Source organism: Rhinolophus hipposideros (assembly GCF_964194185.1).
Source record: "Rhinolophus hipposideros genome assembly, chromosome: 7".
Taxonomy (NCBI): Eukaryota; Metazoa; Chordata; class Mammalia; order Chiroptera; family Rhinolophidae; genus Rhinolophus; species Rhinolophus hipposideros.
Window position 1 is genome coordinate 79,806,447 of NC_138053.1, and position 23,330 is coordinate 79,829,776.

Genomic DNA, 23,330 nt, shown 5'->3' on the forward strand with positions numbered 1-23,330 from the left:
TGCAGTCAAAGAAAAATTTCCATTTAAAAAGATCACAAGCCTACGGCATTAACATGGATAAATCAAAAATACCAAAATTAAAAGGGAACCCTGCTGGCAAAAAAAAAAAGGCATGAAGTAATGAAAACTCAGGTTAGAATTTCAGAAAAAATGTTCCATGAAATCGCATTAGTCACTTTGGAGCCAGGCTGCGCAAAATCATAGTAGAAATAGCTGGGACCTCTTTACAGAACCTCCTTAATAATTCATGACCAGATTAATCTATTTTGGCATGCTTACTCATCTGAAAAAGATTTATTAGAAGAAAATTCCTTTTGAGCTGACAGCGAGGCACTTGCCATCAACAGAAGAGAAACCACATACGGTAGTGTCTGTAGATAATATACTGATATGTGAATACCAGAGTGACTCATTTTAAGAAACTATGAAATAAATATCCAAGTTTAAGGGACAAATTAAGAACTGATACCATTAAACTCTTCTGTATTCAAATGTCGTTAGACTGAACATATTTCACAGCACTGAATGTAGACCCAATTCCTTAAGCCCCTTTAACAGGTCTCCCAATTGCTTTTCCAGTCTTATCTCCCACTACCCGGCTACATGAATTCATTGCTATAGCCTGTTGATTCTCAAAAGAGAGACTCTGTCCTCCACCCACATCCTTTCAAAAACTGGGGAGCATATAAATATTACTTGACGTTTCACACAACTTTGCCGGCACCATCCCCTCCTACCCCAAGCGTCTCCTTTCTCCGAATCTCTCTGACGAGCTCTGCTGGACTGAATTGTGGTTACTGCTGGATTATTGGATCTTTCAGATAGATGAGGAGGAAAAACAGTTGCCCAAAACTTCTCTAACCAAATTTCCCCCCCGATTGTCCCTAAGTATTTCTTGTGCATTTTACCCCAAGTCTAGACCACTCTTTTCCTCTCCATCTGTCCTACCAAATCCTGCCAAGGTACTGGCCCTCCTTGACATTGCGTCCTCTGAATGTCTCCCAAATGCCACAACCCAGAGACACTTCCAGTCTCTGTATCTTTAGTGTGTGCCTTATCATGATCTACAAGTTCTTGAGAATCTTCCTGTCTGAACCCACTGAAGCACTTCCCCTCCTGAGAGGAAAAGAGGAGAGAACCATGAAATAAAAATGACAAGGATTAGGTGGTGTTAATGACAACAATGGTAACGAGAATGGCCGCTACCACACGGTGAGGGCCTACTGCTACCACACTTCGGAGTGGCAGTGCCATGTGCATTCTCTCAACTCCATCTTTCAACAAGGCCTGGCACTTCGAAGGGACTCACATTGATTTGCAGACCAAATGAAGAAACAAAGACCCAGAGAAGTTAAGTCACCTGTCCCAGGACACATAGCCAGTAGTGGCTGAGCTGGGAAGTAAGCACAGTTCTACCTGACTTCATGCATGTGCTTTTCTCACTATTCTGCATTTCCTTTTCACGGCCCTGGGTGTCCGGGAAGGATACAAGAAGAGAGGGCGGCATCCATTTATGGCAAACAGGAGCCAACCCTGGATTTACTAGTCAGCTGAGTGTGCTGCACATTCTAAATTAGTACAAACAGAGCAAGAGTCATGGAACGGGGAGGTCCTCAGCTATACCCCCCCCCCCCGCCCGTCCACATCTGTATCTATTACGCCCTAGACTAGGGAACAGGATTCTTTTCAAGATCCTCAGGAAGTTGAGGGGAGGGTAAGAACTCTGTCTGGGAGGCAGATCTTTTTGCGGGCACTGAATGAGTGTGACCTTTGGGATTCCCTTAGCTTCTCCCGTCTTATCCATAAAATAAGGAATGTGACTGCACTGGTTTCAAAGGTCCCTCATATTTCCCCAGAGCTTTGTGGCCCTCCCCTAGGAACCGTTTGTAATATAAGGTGTTGATCAACTCTGCCAACACAGCTGAACTAAAAGATCTCCTCTAGGCCCCTGTGACTTCTGGTCCCAAGCACATGCAGGATTTAAATGAGTTTCTCTCAGTTGTTCTTCAGGCTGAAGGGGACCTGGTCTTTCTCTCCACAGAGGACTTTTGATATAACGTCTTTCCCATCACTTAGGTTCTGGTCATCACACTGCTCTTGCCACAAACCCACTTTGTAACATCTGCTCAGATATATGCTGCCTAATTATTCTGAGTTACAAATACACAGTCATCCATTTTGTTACTCAGGTTTAAAAAACACACAAAAACTGATATATTTTATGGTCCTGGACCTGCCACCATACCTGAGAATAACTAAGTAGAGGGCTAGGCAGTGCGGGAGGGAGATGCCCTTGGTTGGCAGGCATAGACACTGCCTCTTTCCACTGATTTGGGTGGCAGGAAGAGGAAACTGACATTGTTTTGGAGGTTAACATTTTGTGCTAGCTTTGTGCTAGCTGATTTTTTGTGATTTTATTATTATTATTTAAAACAAATCTGCGCAACCTTTCAAAGTCAGGATTATTAGCTCCCTTTTCTTAGGTGAGGGAGTGGAAGTTAAGGAGTGTTAAATAACCAGCCCAAGGTTCATCAGGCAACTCAAGAGTTGAGCAGTAAACTTGGTTCTGCCAAGCTTCAGACTCTTATCTTTTCCAGATGTGTTTCATGGATGGGTTGCCAGGGCTGGCTTCTCCATCATGCCACAGACACACCGTTGAGGGCCTATGCCACTTTTAGGGGCCTACAAACATTTTTTAATTTCTGTTAAACTCAGAAGAAAAACAAAACAAAACAACCCATAATAGCAATGAATACCTAATAATGAATCCAGCTTGTATCTTTATACCAAGACAGCCATAAAACATAATTTTTTTAATACAGTATTTTTTTAATACAGGAAAGAGCCTGTCAAGGCAAAAGTGCCTAGGATCCACGGAAGTCACTGGGTTCCAGCACATAACCTCTGCTTTCAACACTAACCTTCTCTCACAGGGCATAGGTCAGCTGCTACAACGGTGTGCCCAGGACAGGTCAAATCTATTTGTTTCAAAAGCTGCAACTCATTCCATCCCACCCCACCCCCCATCCCAGGCTTAATTGAAATGCAGATTTGATATGAAATAAATAGCTCTTTACCCCTTGTTTTGTGGCGAAAGGGCTTGGGCAAGAGGTATGTTTGCTCGGAAGATAGGCCATCAGGAATATTCCACAGTGAAAGGGTTACCTGAAGTTCTATGAAAGTAAATGAGCCAGGAAATTTAAATTTCGGCAGACACAAACAGAGATGTTGACATTCACAGCGTTATGACTCAAATAAAAATATTCACGTGGGTAGCCAGACTGAAAGCAGTTTTATGCCTGGGGAATGCACTATCTAAAGAAAAAATAGTTTTGAGGTTTTAAGGGGAAAAAAGCTCATCTTGCTAATGACTTTGTCTTCCCACTCCTAAGGCTGGAAGTTCATTTTCGGACAGGTTGTATCAGGCAGAGTTCCACGTACCTGAGAGGCGACTTTTGAGCTTCATTTTACTGCTGCCCTGTTTGGGACTTTCCAGGTTCCCTTTGTAATCCTCGGAGCTACACGAATCTTGGGGCTCATCTGTCCCAGGGATCTGAAATGCAGAGAACACAGAGCTAATGGGAGAGGCTGGCCCTGCAATCCCCTCCGAGAAGTTATCTCGAGGCTCAAGGAACAGGGATCCGGTGTCACATGAGAAATAAGGGTCAAAGCATAGCCCTACGGATGGAACCACGCAGCCTCATGCTGACAAGTACCTCCTCAGCTTGCCCCTCACCGCACAGAACCAGGGAGGTTTCCAAGTTTACAGTTTTTTAAAAATTTCTTGAGGAAACTTGTTGGACGAGGTCACCTTTGTGGTCACAAAGCCACACCTGCAGCGCAGCTCTCTTGACTTGTGGGCTAGTGCTTTTTCCTATAGTGCAAACTACAACAAAAATTAAACCAGAAATTTGAACTCAATTCTAAGGTTCTTAAAATATGGTAAAACCTTGATTTTCTGGCAGCCAAATAACCACACCCCTCAGATCGACCACATATTCCGTGTGTTACACTCCAGGGTACTGAATAAACATCTCCCAGAATCAAGCATTGCCCAGGCTACGGGAGGCATTCACGTAAAGTCAGCCCCCACCTCTGTACGCTGTTCGTCTACACTGCCGGATCCCCAGAGGTGATACAGAAAGAATGATCCCAAGGTCCATTGGGTTCTCTATCTGAGAAAAGCCAAACATGCTTAAAAAAAAAAAAAAATCCAAACCAAAAAACTGTTTATCAGAGAGGAGACTTACGCACGGAGTGCTTATAAAAAATTTGGGGGGTAAATTTACATGTACAAAACTTATGAGATACATCAAACAATGAGCCTTCCCATTTGAAATTTTATTTTTCTTTGAGGTTCTGGAGGAAATAAAGTTATATTAATTAAAATAGATAAGATTCAAGTGAAGGAACATAGACGTACATTAAAAAGACACAGAAGATATCCTTTAACACTTAGCAGTGATTAGAAAGTCAGGTAATTATAATGTTATAATGTAAAAAAACCCCTGGGTTTTAACAGATAATGGAAATTGTACATTGTATATTAAGTTCAGTATATGAAAATATATAAATTAAGCAGTAAGAGTAATCTTTCAGGTAACCCCCCTTCTAAGAGGTAATAGTTTATATATAAATCTTATACGTAACATGTAAGATTTGGAAGATTCCCCTTCATCCTCAAGTTCAAATATCTTTCGGGATGAGAAACGGGAAAAAAAAAAGGTCTGAGAAATGAGATACAGGAAAACTGAGGAAGGAGCTTTGGGAAAACAAATTAATCCTGATATATAAAACTAAGATAAATTTGGTGGATTCCTATTACAATGTCAGGGACTGGCAGGTCTCCAGGCTTAAATTATGAAGTAAAGGCAAGAATGGAATCCTGAAGATGACTTCAGAGATTCTCTAGGGGAATGTCTTTCCAAACCCCAAATGGTGACATTAATTCATACAAAGTGCAAGAGAACCCTCTTGGAGACATGCCAGGGATCTGGGCACGGAAGGTGACATGCAAATAGAAATAATCCAAAGAGAAGCCTCAGGGCCTCTCCTTTGCTTGGCTTAAAAACTATGGAAAGAACCTGTCTCCGGACTGTAAACAGCAATTACGGGAAACCAAGTTAAGTTCCGGGTTCTTTCTGGTTACACCACCTGACCCAGCCTATCAGCCTACAGCGGAAGGTATTCCTTGGGTTTGCAAGTGAGAACCTTCCCTGGTGCCCACTAAGGGGGCGGCTTATTATACTGTGGCCAAGGCCCAAGCCATCAGAAAACCTGTTTGAGAAGCTCATGTCAAGGGAAGAAAACCATCCCAGACTACTGTTTTTGGACTTAAGAGGTTTCCTTTTTCCATTCTCCCATCTATGTTTCTAGCCCCAGGTTTTCAAACAATCAGACATTTTGGAGATGACGTAAGCACTCAGAGGAGTAACCCAGAAGGAAAGTGGCCTGCCCAAGGGTTCTCAACTCATTGCAAGCGAGGCTGTGACTCCTGTTTTCCAGCTTCATGTATTACCAGGATATTTTCCCCCACTCCATCTCAAGATGCCGTTTAAATTAATATTTTGGACGATTAATACTGTACTGTACTGTATAGTCCGGGCACCTCAATGTTTTTCCAACTTAACTTTTACAACAAACATGTCCCAAGGTAAATAATATTATCTCCATTTGACCGAAGAGGAAATAAAATGGAGGCCCTTAAGTTTATAACTGAGACCCTTTTGTTTAGAACATGTATCCGGGATCTAGCATAGATTATGTATGAAGAAAGTAAGAGTACAAAATGAGTGATGAAGAGTTTTACAAGGGCACTACGTCAGTCTGCAGCCCTTATGGTGTGAGTACCAATGCTGTACACTCTTCTGGATTTTTCAGAATCTAAGGGAGATGGATTAGAAGAGAACCATAGCCTTAAGGAACAATGTTTTCCTTTTTTTTAAATCCCCAAATGCACCAAAAAATGAAAGGAGATTGTTTTTCTGTGCTCTAAAAATTACCATTAAGATTTCTTATACCAAAGAAATCTTACGGTAAAGACGGCATACGTTACATGACTAATGAAAGCCTGTAGCCAAAACCAGGAAGAGTGGACTCAGAGATTTTTCAGTGTTGCAGAAGGAATGGCTGGTGAGCTCAAGGCAGGAATGAAATCTTATTTCAGAGCTCCCTGAAAGTGTTAGCACAGGGCCCTGAATTTAAACAAAACCATTTGCTTTTATTACAGAAAACTGGTCTGTCATGATTTTAGGTGGCTTGTAACTCAATGAACAGGAAGTAGGTTGCTTGGATACATGAGTTCCAGATTATTTCAGGAAGTAGCAACATACAAAGTGCAATTTTGATTACAATGAGCCTCTCTTTCAGTCTTATGACTATTGTCTGAAAATGCCCACACTCTAAGAAATTCCCTTTGCTGTATTTTTTTTTCCAGATGCACAGAACAAATCAAACTGTTCTGGAAATGATGTCACCTTAGTTGTTCTAAAATAAAATGTGCAAAAAGTTCTGGAAAGCCTTTGGTTCAGAGAAACAGTTGATATAATCTATTATTCATCAGCAATTTCTGACTCATGTGTTATATAATAATGTCATTATATTAATGGAATCTAATGTAATCTGCCAATTTCCAAGTTAGAGCTTCTCTGTTCGCACAGTTTTCCACATTTGTAACCTGTGAGAGTCTCTCTCAATGAAGGAGAATCTCTAGCTTCTGGTTTTATAATGATATGGTAGGGCAGAGTGGTTAAGAATCCAGCTGCCTGGGCACAAACCCTAGTGGCACCATTTATTGGGGCACAACTGAGGCACATGAGTCAATTTGTTTGAGCATCAGCCTTGTCACCTGAAAAATGGGGCTTGATTTAAGAATTAAATGACATAGGCTCCTGATTAAAGATTGGCACTGAACCACAGTGCCACACTAAACTTCTCTGAACCACACTAAATGATAGGGAAAAGATTTTGAAAATGAAAGACATAATCCCACAAGGACAAAGAGAATAGAAGACAATAGCAACACAATTTTGGAAACTAGCAAGTAGACAAATGTGCGGTAATGGATCCAAGTTGAGAAAGTTGAATCTTAAACTGGAATTGGAGAAAGCCCAAAAACAACTCGGTCTGCACACATAACTGCCCCAAAGGCTCAAGAGTTGCCGAGAGGATCTCTGGAAGTGGACATGAAGGTAAGGTTGTAGTAGGGGTGTCAAAAATGGCTGAAAGAGTTGAAACTGACTGACACAGATATCTGGAGAAGATCTGATTTTGAGGGAGATCCCCAGGGTCAGGAATGACCTAGACAAGCTTTGCTGTGCATCAGATCGCCCAGAGAGTTCATAAAAGCCTAGGCTTGCGGAAGGGGGACTGGGCCTGGCCTCTTTAATTCACCACCGCCCTGGTCTAAACAGAACCAGCCTCCAAAGGAGAGACACAGAGCTGAGCTGGAATTTCCCCAGCCCTTCCTGCCCTCCTCTGAGGCTTAGTCCAGAGATGCAGAATAGGAGAATGAGTCTCCCAGTTGCACCAATGAAGCCCACCAGCCAAAATATGACGGGGGTTGTTATCATCAGGCTGCAATCTGTTTAGAATACAGATATTTTAACCAGCAATTCTGGAAACTTCTGTCCCACTCTCTGTATGAACTACAAGCACATGAAGTGTAAGCAAAGTATAATGGAATTCACATGTACCATATATGCATAGGTAGTCACATGTATTGTGCCCGTAATATATTAATAGAGCATCGATGTCAGAGGCAGTTCTTCGATTACATAAAAAAGGAACAAAAGTACTTATTTTTAAAGGGTTAACATTATCTTCTAATTATCTTATAGGATTATTATGAGGATTAATAAGAATGCACGTGAGAGTGCAAGTAGAGTACCTAATGTGTATCATAGGGGTATAGTGAAGGAAAACAAAACAAAACCCTCAAACTTTCTCCCCACCAGGTCTTCTCAGGTGCCTCTGGATTTGATGATCGCACAGACTACGATGATAGCTATCGCCCACAGAGATGTACATTTCAACTTCATACCTACAGAAAGGCAACAGATTTAAAGAAGAAAGCAAAACAAATAGGGATCCAAAGAGAATATACCATTTTCCCGGATTGAAGATGAGAAAAAGCTCCATAAAATTACTGCAAACCTAAAAGCTAAGCAGGCAGTTTAAAGGCATGTGCCTGGAGCACTTTGTTTTTAGAAATTAGGTTTGCACAGGACAGCAAAGAGGGTTGGAGAATATACTCTGGTCTTACAATCAGAATAGGAGCAGTGCAAGAGGGAAAATAAAGAATGCATGATGATCTGCTAGAGGAACAGAGATAGTTCCTTAAAAAGATAAGATCTTATCAATGGATCTTGGACTTTTGAATTTTTTTTCAAAATTATCTTTTGAAAAGCTTCAAATATAGAGAAAAAAAGATGAGCTTTAGATGATGGTGAACATATATGAAGGGCAGATGAGATTGTGAAGTCCAGGACAGAATGATGTATCAGGAAAAGAGATGTGTCTAACTACTCTTAAAGTGAGCATCCAAAAACGGAGAGACCTTTAGCTATTCCTAGCTTAGAGGGGGTGACTGGGACCTAAAGAAATCCAACTGAAGAAAAGAGGCAAAACCGTAGAGAACAGAATGCAAGAACTTCCCCTCCAGGGATCCCAGTCCCGATAACAATGAGAGATGTGATTTATGAACTGCAGATAAAGAGCATGAGTAAGAGAATTTGGGACAGCAATACCAAGAGGAATTGGATTTAAAAGTGAGAGGTGAGGAAGTCCAGGAAGACTGCAAAAAAAAAATTAAAAATTCCTGGGTAAATTTTAAAGGGACATAGATATGTTTGTTGCCCTGACTGAAGTAGCCTGAAAAGTGTATGAAATTAGGGCTGTAAAGGAAGCAAACATGAGACATACCAATGGGGAGCCAAGCAGCACGATACTAGATTGGGACTTGATGCTGGTCTGATGGGAGAATATTTCCTGGGTGGAATTAGCCAACTCACGGGTGGTGTTGGTCAAGATATATTTGAACAACGCATATTTTAGTAAACAGAGGACTCATTGATTCCATTTCTTTCACAACTATGGGCCCCACATGACAGAATCTAGAATAGTATTTTAGAAAAAAAAATCTGCGTCAGAAAGCAAAGGAACAGGGGAAGTGAAAAAAGGCACACAGACTCAGCAAGCAGGGCTATGAAAGAAGAAAGGAGTCCATTTAAGCAGCAGGCTAAATAGAAATTCAAGGGAATCTTACCCAAAAGAGATAAATATAAAACATTAGAAGCATATCCAGTTACTGCCCAAAAATATGTAGCAGAAAATGCTACTTGACCCCTGGAACCTGAGAAAAGATGACTTTCCAAGGAGCAGGTGGCAGAAGTATTAGCACTTACTAGCTCATTAGGGGTATAAGCTTCAGAGTCATTAACAGCAGGTCTGGTGAATCTGCAGAGGGTGTTTTTCAAGCTGAATAAATGGGGGTGACAGATGCAGCTTCTTTCAGTCTAAGCATTTCTGTATCAATAGACAGTGGAAATGGAAAATGCCTGCTCCTGAGAATGTGGAAGCTCCATCAGAAATGCAATGCACATCCAATGCTGTACATCAGGGCACCCTATACTTTTATCTTAAAGTGTAAATGCAAATTAAGAGGCTCTTGAATATAAACAGAAGGCACTTTACGTAGGACCAGGTTAATTCCACCACCCAGACTGGGAAGTTTCCTGTGAGTTAAGTTCATGGTCATGGACTCCAAACAACTGCTACAGACTGACTGGCATCTTTAAGAGAAGCCAAGAATATTTTCATCATTAAGAGAAGCCAAGAATATTTTCATCATCATCAGCCCTCCTTTACTTGATGTTAAGGAGTCTTTGCTATAGTCTGTAGACAGGCATTTCTCCTGAATGTCTGGGTCTCTCCCATTTCTTTGTATCTCGTAAACAGACAGAGGCTGTTTTTACTCTGGATTATCCATCCTTAAAGGATGTTGTAGAGTGAACAGCCTTGAACGTTAGAGACAGTGACTCAGGAGGAAGGGGCAGATTTGTGCAATGTCCAGTATAATAAAGATAATGTCCCTCTCTGGAGTGAAGAGCAGTCAGGTTTGCTTCTGGCCCATCACGAGTGATTCAGGCTGCTTTTGTTCTGGGTTCCCCAGTTGTGATAGAAATGCCCTGTGTGTGTACCTGCCTGAGCCCCTCTGCATCGCTCCCAAAGGACTTGTGGGGGGCAAGGGGAAATTATGCAAACATAAAGCTCTAAACTGGGACTGAATCTTAAACTGGGACTGGAGAAAGCCAAAAAATGCTGTGCCGTGGGTAACAAAGTCATTTGTCTCTGACCTAGGAATCTCATGTCTTCTGCCAGCATCCATGAATCTGTAGTGTAAAATTTCAGACTTTTTACAGTTCTTGACATGGTCTTTGGCAAAATTAAATAAGGTGCTGGGAACAAAATTTTGCCTGGGACCACTGTCCAGCGGCTAGGGATTGGCTCACTTTTCTAAATGTCAAGGGTGTGCAGCCAATGTTTTGATACCATTGTGAGTCTTTGTTCATTTACATTTCACTAAAAAGTAAAGCACACAAGAAACTTGCTGTTGAACAAATTCAACTTTCTTGGAGCTGAAAGAGACATATTTGTTCTAGTGGAAAATATCCCAGGCTGCAAATGCTGAAAAGCACTACCTGTACCTAGCACCTAATACAAGAATCTCCTTAGTTAAGATGGAGCAAAATAAGAAATATGAGAGATTGAAGGGGGGTATAAAGTGCTTTGGTTTTTAACTCAAAATGTCAAGGAAATTTAAGTTTGGATGTTAATTACTTTAGATTTTAACATCTTTGGATTATAACTTGCGAGGGGATTTGAATTGATTGGCATTTTAATTATTGGAATATAGTTATGTTGACATTTTTTATCTCAATGCAGAACCTCTGAAAAGCTGCACTGGACAATGTGGCTAGAAATAACTTTGGATGAGAAACAGCACAGGGACTGAGTTTTAGCTTCTGGCAAATGTTAATTTTCTGGGGTTGGGGAGCAAACCATCATTGTCTACTACGAGACAGGCCCCTCTGGTCCATGTTAAAAGTGTAGTACTTAGAAATGTCCTATAACTGCTGTCCAAAGCATTTATGAGATCTCTGTGAATACACTGTGACTAATATAATGAACTACTGAGCATCATCTGTCTTGCTCTGCTAACTGTTGAAGCCTTACAAACAAACCATGCAAAGGGTGGCTTTTATCTCTAACCATTTCCATTGTGCAAGCATATCTAATCCCAAGGAAAATTGCAGGACTGGTTGCACCCACTTCATGCCATGTTTTTACAGTTCCCAGCATGTGGGGGGAAAATAAATCTGCAGATGTGACATAAGATCTTGAGGAAGCTTTCTTTGTTGGCTTTCTCCCCTGGTCGGTATCTACAGGACAGTGGAGCCTGGCAATTTCCCTTTCATGCGCCAGTCACACTAAGATTATTTTTAGGCTGCCGAAGGAAGCTCGTTTTCCAAATCTCTGGGGCAGACGTTGGAGTGACCAAAGGAGAACCAGATGGCTATCAGAGAGGCCAGGGCTGGGAATGAATAACCACTCAGAAAAAGGGAATCAGAACAACCATCAATCAGCCCCAAAGTAGCAAGAAACCTGTGAGCTGACTGCAGAAATTTAAACACAAATCTACCACCGCTACACTCAACTTACTGCTTTCCAACACAGACAGTAACTCAGGACTGAAGAGGACAACAGTAGAACTGAAAAGTGAAACTTGCCAAGCCCCAGTATGCCCTGGTACACGCAGAGCACCAGAGGCTGCTGGGGGAAAAGGCGGCAGCTGATGTTGACAGAGGCATTCAGGCTGTAGCTCGGCAAAAGAAATAATTCTGTCCTTGTTCTCTCTCAGCCCATTTCCGGTTTCCTCACATTTATCATCCCCAAACCATTTGTGTCCACTTTATTGGTGATTTGGATGATATTTATGCATACAAATTAAACAGCTCTCTCGGTCCCTTTAAGGAGGTAGGAATGTCATCAGTCATTGCCCCACATTTGCGCCACCTATGGTGAATTTGTGTCACCTTCCCAAGGAGAGGTCATTGTCCTCAAGTGACCCTCAGTCATTCAAAAATAACAGGATGGAGAAGGACAAGAAGGAGAATCTGCATGTGTCTCTCCTTGGTATTGATTTCGAATTGAGGCAAGCACAGGCATTCTCTATGAAGCAGGAATCTCTCACCCTTGCCATGTTCCCATGACCTAGTGGGTGAGAAAACTGTGGGGTCTGGAGTTCTTGGGTTTGTGGGCTGGCAACAAAAGGCAGACCCTTGGGTCATTTCTCAACAGGAGCTGACTGCCTGTTCACATTGGACATATCTCTGGGAGCAGGACTAGGCTACGCCTTACCCTAAAACCCAGAATGATAAAATCTGGTGTGTGTGTGTGTGTGTGTGTGTGTGTGTGTGTGTAGGAAAATCTCAAAATACACAAAAAGTAGAAGTGGGAGGGCTATCAAAAAAGCATGTAAATGAGACCTAAGAAGTAAACAGAAGGATTGGCAGGAAAGAAAATAAGGGATGAATTGTCAGAGGTGGCCTAACGGCAGCTGAGTCCAATCCCATTCAGCAGTAACAATAAACACGCCAGATTCTTGCAGGGCCTTTTTTTTTCCTATACAAATGTTTTAGCGGAAGTTTTACATGATTCCATGGCTTATTGTTTTAACTGGGTATACCATTCAGGCAGGATTTAGAAGAGTAACTGGTCATGTGGAAGATGTTGTGGTTAAATTCTGATCTGCTGCCTGTTTCAGATCAACATGAGCTGTACTCCGAATTCCTTCTTTTCCAGGAGTGGTGATGAGTTCATGCTGATGTGCTGATAGATATTTCGAAGGGCATGCACTTCTGGAAGAATCTGGAATGCTGAGATGTGCTCCGAGGAGGCCACATGGGAAGCAGGAATAAAAGGGTGTCCCAGGCTCACACCTGATCACCTACAGCAGGGGCTCGCAAACTGCCGCCCGGGGGCCAAATCTGGTCCAACACCTGCTTTTGTGAAGTTTTATTAGAACCCAGTCACGCCCATTAGTTCACTTAGTGCCTATGGCTGCTTGTGTGCTACAAAGGCCAGTGAGCAGTTACCAGAGACACTGTTTGGCCAGCAAAGCCTGTAATGTTTACGACCTGAACTTTACAATTGCCAACCTCTCACAGATAGGAACAGCTCAGACGCATCCTTATCCACAGTTCACTGTGAACGAACTTGAGAATTTTTAGGAAACATAACTTAGAGTAAGTTGAAGGGAAAGCGCTGGCAAGGACAGACATCGTAAGCAGGCGAGGCTGAATGGTCTACCACAGTATTTCCTCTAAAAACATCTTTGTCGTGCAGCCGTTGCGATTTTATCTTTTAGTTCCGTCTTTAAAAGATACCAATATGAGTTAAACACCAATTTGTAGGACAACTGGAGACCAGAGGAACACAGTACACACATTCCATGGATACAATCAGAAAAGATCCAGAATGTGGGAAACGCTTTAGGACGAGGCATTCAACTCTGGACATGTTCTATCCAAAGTGGCAGCCACTAGCCACGTGCCTACTGGGCACTAGACACGCGGCTACTCTGAATAGAGATGTTCTGTAAGCGCAAAATATACACCAGATTCCAATGCCGGGGTACAAAACAAGTGAGATTGCTCGTTAAAAATGTTTATAATGACTTTTGTTGAAATAATAGCACTCGGTTTATACTGACTTGAATACAATATATTTAAATTAAAAAAAAGAAATGTTTTTCTCCTCCTAGGCTGATGTAACTAAAAATAAAATTCCTTTTTAAAATGGAAATTTAATGATACCCTCCAAAGAAAAAAAAAGTTTACAATAAGAAACTCACTCAAAAAAACAAGGCTTCTCATTTTAAAATGTACATATTTTGCTAAATGCCATAGGATTATTGGCCACCACTTAAATTGGTTTAATCAGATTTCTTTACTAACAAACATAGTACTTGAAACAAATGGGAAGGGTTTTATTTGTTTTTTTGGTCTTGTTGTTGTTGTTGTTGTTGTTGGTGGTGGTGGTGGTGGTAGAGGTAGGAAAAGGAAGAAAATGACTTGGAGAATAAAAAAGAGAATTCTTGGGAACCTGGAACCTCTTCGGGGAGACTGTGGGAACTGTAGGGAGATACTAAAATCCAGGAAACCTGTGAAGAAAGGGACCAGCAGGTGAGGAGTGGATAATAGGAGGCTGGAGGGTTCAATGGTAAACAAAATCTCATTCAAAATATTGCTTTGGATTGGCCTTGCTTTCAGGGGAAAAAAAGGAGAGGAAACTCATTTCATTCTTCTCTACCACCAATAAGCCTGTAGCTCGCCAAGCTGTAAGGCTTGGAGAACCCACACTTCAACTAGCAGGCTGGCCCTGCTCCTTTCCTCCACTGACCAGCCAGTAACACTGTTTCTTGCCTTTCCATTGTCATGGCCACCCCTCCTTCCATCCAGGCTCTGACTACTTCTCAGTGGGGCTACAGCAAAGCTTCCAAATCCATCTCTCTACCTCCGACTGCCTTTCTTCCTCTAACTCACTGATTGATAACCTTAAAACAAAAAATCTGACCCTGTCACGCAACCATCAATGAGTCACAGTACTTGTAAAGTTAGTCATGATTCCTCGGTCTGGAACTAAAAACATCGGCTGGACGTTTGCACTTAATACACTATCTGTTGATCCTTGAACTGGCCTTAAAATGTCCTATTTGTGGACCACTGTACATGTTATTTTTCTGCTCTAGAATGTCACCCATATTTGTGGGTGTTCCTGTGGCAATCCTATGGAATAGTCAAATACCACCCCACCCATTGAGCCCTCCCTGATCACTGGGAGGAATCAGATGTACTCCACTAGGTCATATATAGCACATGGTTTCTAAGGATTTATTAGACAGAAATGGGGAACATGAAAAGAACAGAAATAACCGCAATTCATTATGGAATATAATAAGTATCGTGAGAGAGGAAGACCGTGTGAGTTATGTCTCTGTATCCCCCAAAGCACCCAGCAGAGCGCTCACGTGGACGGCAGTGAAGCTGACTGAGTCCACTGTTGATTCATACTATGACTTGGCTGTGGGCACCCGAATGTCACATTATCAACTTCTGAGGTTGTATCTGGCACCAGCGGAAGAGTGTTGGGAAGAATTAGAGATGTTTGCTTTGGGAGCTGAAGAGTATGTGTATGTGTGACGTGCAGGTCACCTAATTGCTATCATTAGTTCACAAGGTAATTCCACCAATATTTATTAATATATTTGTTTCTAGGGGAAATAAATTTGAACCAAACAACAACTTGGCCAGCACATTTTGAAACCATCTCCCCACCATTTATATAAATCAGAAGGTGTCTTTCTGATTCTTAAGTGCTAAAATGTGAGAAACGGGCAAATGAAATTGGCAATCAGAGGAAGTAGAGATGACAGAAGGCTGGAGTAATTAGAAAAGTCTCTGAGGAATGACGGGCATCAGAACCTTGATAGTCAGGAGCAGAAGGAAGAATATTTCAAGTGAAGGAATAAGAGCAAGAACCAGAAGGGAGAGGCACGGTTTTTCGTTTTTTCTTCTTCTTTTTTTCCCCCTGCAAATGTCATTTACTGAGCTGAATCAGTAGCTTACGTAAAGAGCTGGCCCAGCAAAACCAAGCAAACAAATAGCAAACACCAAGCCAGGCAAGGAAACCCTTGGGTGGGGAGAATTCTATTCATTTTAAACAGCTCTATGGCTTTGAGAAATTTCTGCCCTGGATTCCACAGGGCAACTTCTACTCTCTTATATTTTGCTTTGTTTTTATTTCTCAGCTTTGTACTACCGTGTTGTATAAGATGTAGTAAACTAGAGAAAAATACCAAAAAACAAAACAAACAAACCAAAAAACTCCAAATGTCCCACTGTTCATGAAGTCTTCAAGTGAGGTGTTTTTTTGTTTTGTTTTGAGTACTCATTGCCTATTTGTCTAACTCATCTACATGCGGTCAAAGGTAATTTCGTCATTTGCCTAAAAAAAACCAACACAATAACTGGAATTGAAACTATGTAGGGATATCCTGTTTCTCTTAAGAAAGTTAGAATTTGTGTGTTTCAGCACTACTCTCTCCATTGACAGTCTCAAAAGCCACCTACATCTCAAGGATTTCTGTGACCTTAAAGGCTGACCGAAGCTCATAAATAAATAAGATATATTACTTCAGATATATGGTGCACAAATAAATCACATCATCCTGTTTTTCTCCCTGTGGAATTGCCATCATTTTGTCTATGGCAGAAGAAATTTTTATTTCAGTTTCATTTCTGAACTGCCACTTTCCTTCAAGTCTTAATACATTCTACTTTACATTTCAGTGTGAGAACTACAGATTCAAACTCCCGAAGGACATATAAAACTAAATTAATAAGGATGATATTTATAAGAAGAACATTCAGGGGAATGGCGGAAATAGGGGGAAGAGTTGAAAGGCATCTTGGAATACTGTACAGGAATGCACAAAGATGGGCAATATCTTATCTGAAAAGATAAGGTCGCTTCATGACGTCTATGGTATTAATTTCATAAAAGAAATTAATCTGAGGGCAAAGAAACTATTATATGCTCTAGTTGTCCATATTTTATTTTCAGTGAAATTTGAAGGAATTTTTCAAATCCAAAAGATGATAATAAAGTCGATTGCACTCTAAGGGGATGTCTTTAACTGCATATCATAATGCTTCATGCTTTGACGTCAACCTTTGTAGACTATGTAGCCAGCAGGCACCCCCAGCATAGAATCATAAATTATAACCCTAGACTACTGTACTAACGTATATATGCACTATAAAGTACAAAACCATCTAAAATGAGATAAATATCTATATACGTCCTAATACTTTCCTCCCACACTCCAAGGTCCCATCTGGTCCCCCCTAACCCCCAGGTGCACTCACCCCACCTTGGAGACCACTGCTGTATTAGACTATAGAATATTTGCTTTGCTATGCAGATCACACGAGCTGTTTACTTCCTTGAGAACTGCAAACTGCTTGCATGAAACTGCAGCACAGAGCCAGGTAGCGAGTTGGAACAGGCCCCAGAAAATGTGCCACGGGAATAAGCCTAATTCAAACTTCAGCAGTTTTCTGGGCAATTCATCCAGGCCAAATAATTATTCTTATCTTATTTTCCACCACCCATTTAAATAGTCACTTCATCTCCTTAAGTATGAGACCAAACCAAACAAAAACCACCCCCAAATGTAAATCTTACTTTCTTAGACCAGCAATAATTGCAGGCTTGTCGTTCTTATCTTGCTCTGGCAATTCTACGGACTCTATTGAGTTTCAAGCCATCTCCTACAGATGCCAAGTTGAAGTGTGGCCTAAGGAACGTCTAAGTGAACTGAGACCTACTTGGGGAAGGACTCTGGAGGGAGAAGGGAGGGTGGGAGTTTGGGACAGTGGAAAGAAAAATGTACAATTCGGGGACCTGGGGGTCAGTATGTGCTGCTGCCTGCTTCGGGCTGGCGCCGGGAGCAACACAGTTTCTGCATTACCACCACCGGTCTGTATACCAGGGTGGCTGCCAAGGTGATGAGAGCTATGACGTGCAAGCAAGTCTGTTCTCATGTAGGATCCAGAGCAGGCTGGGAGGAGTGTGCTTCCAAGTTTCCAACCACAAATACATTGGCCTTGATCCTTCTACCCTAAAGTACAGAAAGGAGGAGAGAGCTGGGGGCCTAAAACCTCCCTTATGTCAAGGCCATGCACAGATGGGTCTGTGGCCTCATGTAGCCCCCAGTCAGGAGACTCTTAGGAGCCCTGCCACTTTTGTCATGTCATGGAAATTGCCACATGGGCAACAGAGGGGTGTGTTTGGACTTGCTGCTTCCTCCGACCGCCAGCATCTCCCAAAGGTTTGCTTTTCAAATCTGGGCGTATCAGGATTACCTGGGATGCTTCTGAAAATTGACTGCTGGGCCCCATCCCACTCAGGCCTGCCAAATGGGCCCCTCCAGTGTAGACCGTGGAGATCTGATGGTCAGCTAAACCACGCCATCCCCCCGCCCCGGGTTTTAGACATATGTAAGAATGTGGAGCTACCTGTGTCCAATCATGTGTATGCAACACACAGTTATTCCACTTACAGGTCTGTGTAGTGCCAGAATGCTTTTCTTAGTGTGTTCACCTTTTCTTTCCCTTGAGCCATACTGTGACTCATCTGGGGAACAAGTTTGCTATCAGCGGAGCTCAGCAGTCTTCTCTCTCGTCATGGATTTCTTGGCTATAAAATGCAAAGTTTGGACCAGCTAATCCCATGGTTCCTTGTAGCTATTTACCAGAACCTGCAGCTTCGAGACTCGCAATCCCGAGCGCCTTTCTGTGGTGCCTTCTTGCCTTGTCTTTTCACTCACATCCCACTTACTGCTTCACCAACTCCTTTGGGAAGGACAATCCCTTATTATTGTTATTGTTATCATTGATGTGTTAAAAATCAGTCCTAAGCTCCCTTTCTAGCTGCTTGCAGCTTTTACATCTTAACCAATAAAAAATAACAAACCTACTTGTTTGTTAATCAGGTGCAACCACGAATGTCTTGTTATAAGGAAAGGAACACTGTGTCCTCCCAGTGCTATACGTGGAAAAGAAATTTCTACATTACTGATATTCGTATCCCCAACGGAAACCCTCAGAAGGGAGAGGCAGATAGACTTTCTAGTTTGTGGACACAAACAACAAGTGCCTACTATGTGCCATGCCCATTTTAAATTCATGGTGTGCTGGGGAAGGTGGGTGAGTCAGTGGAAGGTAAATAAATCTTAGGATGAGGGGTATGCAGGGGCATTAGGGAATGAGAGGGTACAGCAACCATACACCTGACTGCCTGCCTGGCCAACCTCCACCTATCCCATGATACATATTTAACACTTGGGATACAGGAGTGAGCAAACCTGACATGGGCCCCCATGGATCACATACTAATAGGGGAGGATGACATTAAACAAACTGTCACATGAATAAATGTATCATTATAATCTGTGTTAAGGGTCATGAAGGAAATTACAGGGTGTTATTACATTCTGGGGGCTCAGGCATGAAGGATGTATGTATCTAGGAAGACTTCCTGGAAGAGGCGAATCCTAATGTTTGATAAGTAGGAAGAAGAACCCTAAGGAGAAGAGAAGAGCATTCCTGAACCAGGAAAATGAGGACATCTTTAAGCAATGGCTGCCACTGCATTGTGCTTTGAACCTCAGAGCCCAAGCCTGCCCTATGAACAGCCTGTCATAACACCCGCCTTGGCCCCTCCAGGCTTGCGGGAAAGAACATTCACTCCCCCACAAAAAGCTCGGGGAACCCCGTGCCAGGATCTCTCTGCATTAATAGTTTTACTCTATGAAGATCTGGTTTTCAGCCAGACATTGGGGTCTTCCTGTTTTAAAACTAATCACAAGCTTACGTACTTGGTGCTCACTGTTCTCTGCCTCATACTCTCACTTCAATTCACCAGAAAAACCTAGCTCAGGCCCCAGTTTCCCATCCAGGCCAGCCTGACTCAAGCAGAAATGGTACTTTTGGATGCTGCAATACAAATCCTCAATGCCCAGATACTTTTGGAAACATTTAGAGAGAACACTTTATCAATTATTCAATCCAAATAAAACACGAGAGCTCTTCTCCTTTCTTTCTATATCTGGATGGATATCTACCTCAGAGGATGATGACTTTTCCAGAAGACTGTGATTCAGGTTTTCATACCTCTTGACTATTCCACCAACAAGCAAAGAATCGAACACCAATGATCAAACTTACAGAATCGTCAGATCCAGCTTGGCTCTTCTTTCCTTTTGAGAGATGAGGTCCTTTATTTCTGCTTAAACCCTAATTACCCAAAAGGTCTCCAAGATTTTCCCAAACTGCTGATTCCAAAAATGTTAGAACTGATTCCAGATGCCAAAGGAAGCCGGATACAGGTCTGTTGATGGATGTGCTAAGCAAACTCTTCCTAGCTGAGCTCGCACAGATGCAGATTGCGAAAGGCAATCTGTACTTCCATTGTTGTTGTTGTTGTTAAAAATATAAAAAGGGAGACAGGCTTCCAATCACTTCAGAGGTTTCACCACCCATTTCATCCTGTAACGCTGAAATTCTTCTTCTTCTCTTTGTTTTAAAAAGAGCCACTTTCTCAGAAAGCCAGAGCATGGATCTTTTTACCCCCTTGAAAAATGTCATTTTTTTAAAAAAGATGAACTGTAATTATTTACACTTCAGGAAAAAAACACACTTTTCTGAATAGCCAATAATAACCCACATGCCACTCATTTTATTGGAGAGCTCCCACATTCTCAAACGTTAGCCTGTGTCCAAACCACCTGGAAGGCTTATTGAAAAACAGATTGCTGAACACCACCCTCAGAGATTCTGATTCAGCAGGGCGGGAACCCGAGGATCTGTATTTCTAACAAGTTTCTAGGTGACACTGATTCTGCTGGTCCGGGACCACATTTTGAGAACCACTGCTTTACAGATGGCTGTATGATCAAGGCATATGTACTGAGTATGTATTGAATACAAGGTACTTCTTTGGTACTGGGGCGCAAAGAGATACCTTGACTTCAAAATTGACAAACCTTAAGTATTTTCTTTCTTTCTTCAAAGAGATAAGCAGTAACAAATAAATAGAAAACAGCAGATGCTAACTGCCAGGGAGCAGTGATAAGCATATTTGGGAACAAGAGAGAGATCACTGTAGATCAGGGGTGTCCAAACTTTTTTCAACGTTTTTACCAAGGGCCATATGCGGTAAAATACACAAACAGCAGGGCCACTCACTTGGGGTGAAGTACATATTGCCTCACCTGGTCTATTTAAGTAAACTAAATATATTTTTGGAATTTGCTGCGGGCCAATTAACAACGGATTGCGGGCTGCAGTTGGCCCGTGGGCCGCAGTTTGGACACCCCTGCTCTAGATGCTTCAAGTGGAGGGAAGCGTCTCAGGTAACTTTGAACTTCATTTGGTCTTTGAGAGGAAGGTAGTGCTTAGATAACCAGAGAGGAGGGCACGTGTGTAACACCTCAAAGCAAAACCATCTCAGTTCCTTTCAGTCTCAACTCCCCTTTCCATGGGATCCTGGCAAGCAGCGGAAGAATTATGGCTCATGCCCTCTGCAGGCTTAAGTGCTCAGCTGCACCACTCCAGTAGGGTTCCAGGTATGCAAAACCTGCAATTGAGTTGAGTCCTCCTCAACTGGCCACAGGGACCAGAAGAGAATTGCTCTCCCTTATTTTCCAATCAATGGCAAGGCCAGATCTCGCAGTGCTGCAATGCCCCAGGGTGCTGACATCCTAGCTGGTGGAAGAGGCAGGGAACCATGCCTCCGAAGAGTGGATGGAGAGGGGCCCTGGCAGGGCACATGTTGGGGGCAAGAAGAGGGAAGCAAAAGAGTCAGAGGCTTGGGAACCAGGCTTGTGACCTGAGGACATAAGAGGACCAGTGATCTCCGAGGGAAGGACTGGAAGTGGTCAAGGAATGACAGAAGCTCATAGGAGAATCCCTCCCTCCCTTGCACCCTCTATTATATTCTAGGCCTTGTACTGTCCAGGCATAGAGAGAAGCTTAAGGCATCACAGCCTTTGCCCTTGAAATGTTTTGCTCTAATGAGGAAGACAGAGAGTAAAAAGATAAATTATGAAAACAAGATGGTGAATGCTACAATGGAAACCTCCACACAGAGCTAGGCCAGCACAGAACAGAGACCAAGCAACTCTGAGTGTCAGGGAAAGGTTTCCTCATGGGAAGAAGTGATGTTTGGGCTGGGTTGACAAAGATCTTTCCAGGCAAAAAAGGTCTTCTAGGTAGAAAGAACAGAGGATTGCCAAACACACAGTAGCAGCCTGGGGAATGTGGAACCCCCAGTGCCGGGGAATGTGCATATTTGGGGCTGCTGGGAACCTAGAGAGCAGAAAGGAGCGCAGGCAGGCTGGAGCGGATGCAGTCCACGTTCGGGACTCGGGATTTTAGCCTCAGTGCAACTGAGAGCTGCCAAATGATTTTCAACCATTAACGACGTGGCCAGCTTCTCATTTAAAAATGGTCATGGCAAAGCAGAAGACAAAGTGGAGAAGACAGAGCTGAGGAAGAATGACTGATCAGGTGGACCAGGAGCACCGCTGGAGAAAGAGCTAGACTGAAGATATTTCCGACACCAAACTGTGGTCTTCAGGATTGGATATGGTGATGGGTGGTGGGCGGTGGGAAGAGAGTCCTGGCACTGGAGCCAGACCCCACTGAGATGGATGACAAGTGTGAAAATGACTAGGGAATTTCACCGTCCCATTCCCGTTCTTTTTCCTGCCCCTATTCCGCAAACTTGATATTCACCATATGGTTTTATCCTGAGCACGGTTGGAGCTTTTTGAAAGGAAAATCTCATTGCTGTTTATTGTAGCCACAAAAAAGAAATCATAAGTGTGCTTCTGACAGGTCCTTAGCATTTGTGTTGCATTTGCTCAGCCTAAGTGCTTGGAGCATACCGCCACTTACAGGTGCAAAACTAGTCAATAGCTGAGGAGAATTTGGCAGCAGGTTTAATCAGTCTCATCTGTGAAATAAAAGGCGGGGTACCCTCGTTGATTAAAACTATACCAGGTTTCTTTCATTGAAGGTGGTTCATTAGGGCTTAAAAATTACAAAGAGTCTTGGATTGTAAACATAGTACTAAAAAACATATAAATATATTTTTTCTCAGTAGTTCAGCACCTTTGTATGTCTCCGAGGGCAGACTGTGAGGTCTGGAAGATACCGTGTGCCTGCTGCCCACCTCCTGGCTGGCGCTACAGGGCTCTGTCTCAGGCCCGGTTCTCCTGCTTGAGACCAGAGCTCAAGAGAATGGCTGACAAATGACAGGTGTTCACGCACGCATGGGTGGTGAGTCAGGGAAGAAGCTCGGTGTCTCCTCCTGTGTGAGTGCTTTGTGAAGGGGACAGAGCAGAAGGTTAAGTGGGATGAGGTGGTGGTGTCTGAGGCACGGAGAAGGGAGAGCTGTCAAAGCAGGGTCACTTCTGGTTTCTACACCGACAATAATGAGTGTGAGATTTGTGGATGACAGCCAATAAAACGAAATGTGATTAATACGTAAACTATTTTCTTTTTAAGATCATGCCATTGGTGAGCATGGGAACTGGGCTCTGCTAGAAGTGTAAATCAGTCTAACCTCTCTGGAGAAAACCTTTGACTAAGAAATTCTAAGGGGATCCAAATGGCAGAAAGAGGGCATCCTTCCCATGG

The 23,330-nt window shown here is 42.6% G+C and overlaps 1 protein-coding gene across 4 annotated transcripts in view; it reads right to left on the reverse strand.

Annotated features, from left to right (window-relative positions):
- The window catches only part of PDZD2 (PDZ domain containing 2), a 331,929-nt gene that overhangs the window by 46,367 nt on the left and 262,232 nt on the right, over positions 1 to 23,330 (reverse strand). For all 4 annotated transcript variants that reach the window (XM_081053224.1, XM_081053222.1, XM_081053223.1 and 1 more), the window contains one exon: positions 3,442 to 3,553. In XM_081053224.1, the coding sequence (XP_080909350.1) occupies positions 3,442 to 3,553 (112 nt within the window). The remainder of the gene's footprint in view (positions 1 to 3,441; positions 3,554 to 23,330) is intronic.